The sequence below is a fragment of the Girardinichthys multiradiatus genome, chromosome 11 (assembly GCF_021462225.1).
Source record: "Girardinichthys multiradiatus isolate DD_20200921_A chromosome 11, DD_fGirMul_XY1, whole genome shotgun sequence".
Taxonomy (NCBI): domain Eukaryota; kingdom Metazoa; phylum Chordata; class Actinopteri; order Cyprinodontiformes; family Goodeidae; genus Girardinichthys; species Girardinichthys multiradiatus.
In genome coordinates, this window is record NC_061804.1 from 33766075 (window position 1) to 33773571 (window position 7497).

The 7497-nt window shown below is 39.1% G+C and overlaps 1 protein-coding gene across 1 annotated transcript; it reads left to right on the forward strand.

The window, feature by feature from the left end:
- Positions 1-206: 206 nt before the first annotated feature.
- Positions 207-7060, forward strand: cwc15 (CWC15 spliceosome associated protein homolog). The gene is made up of 8 exons (XM_047378761.1): positions 207-348; positions 3985-4193; positions 4588-4729; positions 5325-5437; positions 5544-5641; positions 6196-6306; positions 6431-6558; positions 6683-7060. The coding sequence occupies exons 3-8, from the start codon at positions 4599-4601 to the stop codon at positions 6810-6812; spliced, it is 711 nt and encodes a 236-aa protein (XP_047234717.1). The 5' UTR covers positions 207-348; positions 3985-4193; positions 4588-4598; the 3' UTR covers positions 6813-7060.
- The last annotated feature ends 437 nt before the right edge of the window (positions 7061-7497 follow it).

A 7497-nucleotide genomic window follows, 5' to 3' on the forward strand; every position in this document is an offset into this window, starting at 1 on the left:
GTCGAAGCTGGAGTTCCCAAACTCCTCTGAACGTGACACGAGTGAAAACGGAAACCAGAAAGGTTCCACAACTTCCTTCACCGAAGGGTGATCACGCCAAGTGAGAAAACAAGCTGACACGTCCCTCTGGGTTTCCACTCCATAAGTAGTCCAGCTGATTGCTCTCAGATGAGCAACACCTGTGCAGCAGCACCTGCCAGTCACACCCTGCACAGAGAGAACACAGCACACAAACACAGCCTGCATGCAGCCTGCACACAAACCACGGTGGATATGACAGATGTACGCTCAACACGGTGAATTGAAGGATTTAATGAAGATAATGACAACTTACAGGACAGCAAACAGGTATGGAGACAGACCAGACAAATCAGGCTATAAAGATCAGTGGTGCTTATGCACTCACATGCAATTACGACTGTGAACATTTCCCTAATTAACTAATCCAGACCAACAAAGGTTGTCAGAAGACCTTCATAAATAGGGTACAAAGATATTGTGAAAAAACATAAAATAAAACACTTATTGAAGTTTCTTTCCGATTAACAGGGCAATTGGTCTATCATAAAATTAATTTGAGATAGAATAATTAAAATTAGCCTAGATTTACTTACCTAATAAAATGTTTGGTCAGATATAAACAGATAATATTTATACATTCCACAAGAAACTGTCAAAGATGAGACGATCAATGAAAAGCATTTAATTCAATCAGGTAATGTGCACAAGTAATATGCGCAATAACAACCTAGACTAGTAACTGACCTTGGAGCTCGAAGCTCTGCGCTTTTCGGCAAAAATTAGACTTCTGAGAAGGTGAAAAGCCAGGGGGGAAAGTTCCTTGACTTTTATAAATCCAAATGTCATTATATAGTGTCGCATCCATCCTAGACTCATACAACAAAGGCTATTTCTTCTCGTCTTTGAGGCAACATAAATGATAAATTGCCAATTAAGAATACTGACCAATGAACAGTTAGCAAGGACTGTTACGTTGCCTAATGAAACTAGAATGATATAAAAAAGTATAATGGGCGGTACAATAAAAATTGATACTTTATTGGGTTTGTATTTTTAATTAACTTAAAAAGTTCATGTAATTAATGTTTAAACAACAGCTGTAATTATGCGGATTATTATTTTTGTTTGAAATATATTCAAACTTTATTCGCTTTTATTTTGAAAAGGTCTTACAATATTATAACGTTCAACGGGAAAAGATGGAGTGAAATGTCAAAGGAAAAATGCTTTGAAAAAACAGGTCAATTTTAAGAATGTGATAACTAAATTGACCAGTTTTTGCAGTTTTAAGTGTTTCTAAGATGATACCAAGGACAAAGTGCACTTTGATGTGGATAATTAAAATCCACAGGAAAGAAAAACACAAATTTTAGGGCAGATTAGTCCTTCTCTTTAAAACTTTGATATAAATAATTTTCAGCAGAAAAAACAAGTCTGTTGCCCATTTGATAAATGTTTTGCACTGAATTACTTCATAAATTTAGTCAAATCTGTACAATATATCCCCTCAAGGTGAGTCATTTCAGGCATATGTACAGGGGTTGGACAATGAAACTGAAACACCTGTCATTTTAGTGTGGGAGGTTTCATGGCTAAATTGGACCAGCCTGGTAGCCAGTCTTCATTGATTGCACATTGCACCAGTAAGAGCAGAGTGTGAAGGTTCAATTAGCAGGGTAAGAGCACAGTTTTGCTCAAAATATTGAAATGCACACAACATTATGGGTGACATACCAGAGTTCAAAAGAGGACAAATTGTTGGTACACGTCTTGCTGGCGCATCTGTGACCAAGACAGCAAGTCTTTGTGATGTATCAAGAGCCACGGTATCCAGGGTAATGTCAGCATACCACCAAGAAGGACGAACCACATCCAACAGGATTAACTGTGGACGCAAGAGGAAGCTGTCTGAAAGGCATGTTCGGGTGCTAACCCGGATTGTATCCAAAAAACATAAAACCACGGCTGCCCAAATCACGGCAGAATTAAATGTGCACCTCAACTCTCCTGTTTCCACCAGAACTGTCCATCAGGAGCTCCACAGGGTCAATATACACGGCCGGGCTGCTATAGCCAAACCTTTGGTCACTCATGCCAATGCCAAACGTCGGTTTCACTGGTGCAAGGAGCGCAAATCTTGTTCAGTGGACAATGTGAAACATGTATTGTTCTCTGAGTCCACCTTTACTGTTTTCCCCACATCCAGGAGAGTTACGGTGTGGAGAAGACCCAAAGAAGCGTACCACCCAGACTGTTGCATGCCCAGAGTGAAGCATGGGGGTGGATCAGTGATGGTTTGGGCTGCCATATCATGGCATTCCCTTGGCCCAATACTTGTGCTAGATGGGTGCGTCACTGCCAAGGACTACCGAACCATTCTTGAGGACCATGTGCATCCAATGTTTCAAACATTGTATCCTGAAGGTGGTGTCGTGTATCAGGATGACAATGCACCAATACACACAGCAAGACTGGTGAAAGATTGGTTTGATGAACATGAAAGTGAAGTTGAACATCTCCCATGGCCTGCACAGTCACCAAATCTAAATATTATTGAGCCACTTTGTGGTGTTTTGGAGGAGCGAGTCAGGAAACGTTTTCCTCCACCAGTATCACGTAGTGACCTGTCCACTATCCTGCAAGAAGAATGGCTTAAAATCCCTCTGACCACTGTGCAGGACTTGTATATGTCATTCCCAAGACGAATTGACGGTGTATTGGCCGCAAAAAGAGGCCCTACACCATACTAATAAATTATTGTCGTCTAAAACTAGGTGTTTCAGTTTCATTGTCCAACCCCTGTAGCATTTCATGTGTCTGAGAATAAGCTGTAATCAGTTTTTGGCAGGTGGAAAACCCCTAAATTGTACTTTTGGGAATCTTTTTTAGTGTGGGTGGATCTGTGCTCAGCAAGATCTATGAAATATGATCCTTCTCAATGAAATGAAGCAATTATAGACAGAAATAGTGTTTCATGAGTAAAAAAATAATACATGATCAATTTTTGGCAGGTGAAATAGTCCTATTTGGTCCATTTGGGGACCTTTTTCAGTGTGGGAATGATTGTTTGTAGCAGGATCAGTAAATTATAATCCCTTTGAATGAAATGAAGTTATTTTAGGCAGAAATTACATTTTATGGGTCAGAGAATGACCCTTGATCAACTTTTGGCAAACAAAATACTGCAATATTTTTCACTTTGTGTATGTTATTTATTGTGGAACGGACAGTGTTCAGTAAGATAAGTAAAATATAATTTCTCACACTGAAGCAGAGCACTTTTAGGCTGAAATTAAGTTTCTATGGTCAGAGAAAACGGCCATAATCAATTTTTGGCAGAAGAAAAAGCCTAGATTTCTGACTATTTTGGCAATTTTGCACAGAGTGCATTCTGAGAGGTCTTTGAAATTCAGCTCATCAGTAAAACAGAGTTATTTAGGGCAGAACATTACATTTCATTGGTCAAGACATATTGGCCATAATAATTTTTTAGCAGAGAAAAACATTGTTTTTTGGCCATTTGGGACTCAATTCATGCCTTTAGTGAGATCTGTAAAATGTAGTTCCTCTGAGTGAAATACAGTTTATAATTTCGAAATTTTTCAACGTTTTCATTGGGCACTACCCGTTTTATTTTTATTTTTTTTCAAAATAAATGAATAATAACCACCTTTAAAAATATGTAGGTCAAAAAGCTTTCTTTTTTAATTTATTGAGTTACATCCATCACAGTACAGTTGCGTGACAGAGTTGTCCTAAATCTAAGCAAAGTTAGTGCAGATAAATAATCAAAAGTTTATTTTTACTGCTATAGTTTAAAAATTTCTGTAAATTTGCAGATATTTATGACAAACGATGAAGGCGTGAAACCGACACTTTCACGGTGAAAACGTCGCAAGTTTTATAAGAAGAAAAGGATAAACGATAAACTGTCTTATTTGTCTCTCTTTTGTTAACTTCAAGAGCTAAACCACCAAGAAAGAACTCTGAAAACCAGACACTCAGCTGCCAGGCTGGGTGGACTCCTGCGGCAAGCTCCTCCCCAGCTTGCTGCTCGCTCCTTCGCGGGGACGCGCCCGATTTTACCCGATCAGTTTTTGGCAGAAGCACAACACCGGAAATGACGCCACACGGCGTAGAGGAGCCGTCTTTTGTCGTGTGCTAGCATCTTGGTAAGTGTTCAGGCTATGGGGAGGAAAATTGTACCTTTAAATGTTTATTTTATGTAGACCTTATAAGTTACACAGCTTGCTATTTAAAATAACGTCCTTTCTCACATTTAAGTGGGATATTTATTTACGATAAATAGTTGACGGGACAAGCGGCGTTGAACCAGGTTAGCCTGTAAGCATCTCTTTAGCATTTCTAGCTAACATGCTAACTTGTCTTTTAAACTGATAAATCAGTGGACTTTATCTAATTACGGTTAGGTTGTGCATCAGCACATTACGTTAGCTTTGTTGCGTTAAATATCGTCAGTGATTTGAAATACTTTTAAACAAATTAGGAACCGTGTTTTCCCAACAGATGAGTTGTCAATTAATGATTTATGTTTTAATAACACAGAGCCATCCAAGATGACTACAGCTGCAAGACCAACGTTTGAGCCGGCGAGAGGAGGCAGGGGTAAAGGAGAGGGGGATCTAAGTGCTCTTTCCAAACAGTATTCCAGCCGAGATCTTCCAGGTCATACCAAGATCAAGTACAGGTCAGTAGAACATAAAGCAAATTCACGTATGGATTAGTCATCCTAAGGAGTCGGTTGAGGTGGTTTCCAAACATTTCCCATTGGGACAGACCAAAAACCTGCTGGGGGGGGGACTATATATATTTTCTGGCATGGAATTGCTTTTTTGTCCCTCAGAATGAGTAGGAGCACTTGCTATTGAAAGGGATATCTGGGTTTCCCTCCAGGACGTGTTCCCCCCGCGACCCGATCTCACATAACCGAGAGACGATGGATGGATTAGTTGACTTAGTGATATTTTTTTTCTACCAAAACGTCAAGTTTGGTACTGGGTTTATGTGTTATCAACAGAAATCTAAAACCTGCAGTAGCGAACAGGAAGCAGGGGACATCGCACTAGTATATAAATGCAAATCTAATGATAGTGGTTAAATAAAAACTGGAGACTCACTAATGGGAAAATACCTAGTCAGTGCGGTGTTATGATTATATTGGCATGCAATCAGTGTTTTCAGCCTAATATTTATCTGTGTATCTCCTGCCTCCTCACTCTGAAGGTGGATATGCACCAGAGCCAAAATCTCTTTTTGTCTAACAAATACCATTTTGTGCTCAGACAACCCACCCAGGATGCACCAGAGGAGGTGCGTGCCCGTGACTTCCGCAGGGAGCTGGAGGAGAGGGAGCGTGTCACTGCACGTGACAAGACCAGAGAGAGAGGACCCAGAGGTTACTGTTTAAAAAAGACTTTACTTGGGCTTTATTTCTGAATCAGCCCCTATATTTTATAATGCTTTTACCCATGAGATGCATTAGAAATATTTGATTTTTCCAGAACACACCACATCATCCTCCTCTTCATCGTCTTCAAAGAGACCCAGACTGGATCAAATCCCAGCAGCGAACCTTGATGCTGATGACCCTCTGACTGATGTAAGTACAAACAAGGGATGGGTAATATGGACATTAAAGTTTATCATGATGTTTTGTAAAATATGTTGCAAAAGAAATGATAAAGAGTATTTTGAACTCTATGGCATTGATTTTTGGAAATAGTTGCTGTGACTGCACATCACCGTGGTTAAAGCCCCACAGGGGCATAATATAAATAAAATAGATTCACTAAGAACAACTTACCATCTATTGAATATGCTACTTCAGGACACCAGTTGGGGTATGTAATGCTATGCTGTCAATAAACAGCTCACAATAACTGTATTTAATCATAGTTTTAAAGATAGGTATTGCAGCTCTCGTGGAACCAACAGTGGAAGATACAGTAAAAACAAGAATTTTAACAATATTATTGTTTCTGGGGTTCGCAGTTTATCATTTTCACGGCAAATCAAAATTCTTATGACAATAAAAAAAAAAGTTAACTTTAACGATAAACGGTACGATATTTCTCATCCCTATTGCAAACCAAAAAAATCCTGTGTAAAATTCTCATAAGACATGCCGTCTCATTTGTCCTTTATTCTTCTAAGGATGATGAAGATGAGGACTCTGAGGAAGACAGTGACGATGATGACACTGCAGCGCTTCTCGCTGAACTGGAGAAGATCAAGAAGGAGCGAGCTGAGGAGCAAGAGCGCAAAGTAAAGATTGGACACCTGTGTTTTTGCACGTTGTACAGTTGTTAATGTGTGACGTGTTCTGTTAGAAAGGAGCAAAATGTTATCTCTTGTGTGTTTAGTGCCTTTGTTTTGTTTTCCGCTTTAGGAACGGGAGCAGAAGGCCGAAGAGGAGAGGATCCGAATGGAAAATATCTTGAGTGGCAATCCACTGATAAATTTGGCAGGTCAGCCGCAACAGAACCAACCTCAAACTACATTTAGAGTCAAAAGGAGGTACGTCTCTTAGACAGAAACACTAGTATATGGTATCTCTGTATGTGGAGTCTAGCTAGCATTGTTAATGCAAAATAAGACAATTGTTTATCTCCATCAGTGAACGCATGTATCATCTTTCTAGGTGGGATGATGATGTTGTGTTTAAAAACTGTGCCAAAGGAGTGGATGAGGCACGGAAGGAGAAACGCTTTGTCAACGATACGCTGCGCTCAGAGTTTCACAAGAAGTTTATGGAAAAATATGTAAAGTAAAAGACTTGCTGCGTGCTTTATTTGATTTTTTTATTTTTATTTTGGTCTCTACCCCCCCAATGGTAGATGGCATTTCCTGCCATTGAAATTTATTAGAATTTGCAGAGTCAACAGGTGAATCGCTGTATATAAAGGAGTTGGTGAGTTTCATCCTTTGTTAAAATCCTGTGAAAACATTTTAAAATGTGACTTAACATTTCTGGTTTTTTTTTTATTATTTCAATAAACAATGACTTTGCTCACTGGAATCTTTATGTGAGATGTCTCTTTAAATACAGTCCTCAATGCAGGTGCACTCAGACTCAAAGTTTGAAATTTTTTTCCAAGGGAAATAAATTTATATACCTTTTTTATTGTAAAATTCTTGCTAATAATGCATTGTCTCCCTTAGGCTTAGATTTTGAGGTCTCGCGTGCAGTGAAACCAGCAAGAATAGTGTCACTTGTAGGTTTCTAACTTACCTGCACAAAGAGGAAAAACTACATCTGCATTACCTTTCAAGTTACACAAGGACATCACTCAATAGGAGAACTTATTTTTTTCCCACTCATTGAAAGTGATTATGATAGCTCAGGGCCACTGGAGTGTTGGTGAGTACTAAAGAAGAGATAATATGAATACCGAATACCTCAGGATTGCTGTACTTTATCAAACTGTCAAGCAATTTTGTCTGTTGGTAATTGCT

What these genes read in the sequence shown, in the direction of transcription:
- cwc15 (XM_047378761.1), top strand. Translation starts at nt 4,599, where the DNA reads ATGACTACAGCTGCAAGACCAACGTTTGAGCCGGCGAGAGGAGGCAGG. An exon ending in CATACCAAGATCAAGTACAG is followed by an intron (nt 4,730 to 5,324) that starts GTCAGTAGAACA and finishes TTTTGTGCTCAG; the next exon opens with ACAACCCACCCAGGATGCAC. An exon ending in CTGATGACCCTCTGACTGAT is followed by an intron (nt 5,642 to 6,195) that starts GTAAGTACAAAC and finishes TATTCTTCTAAG; the next exon opens with GATGATGAAGATGAGGACTC.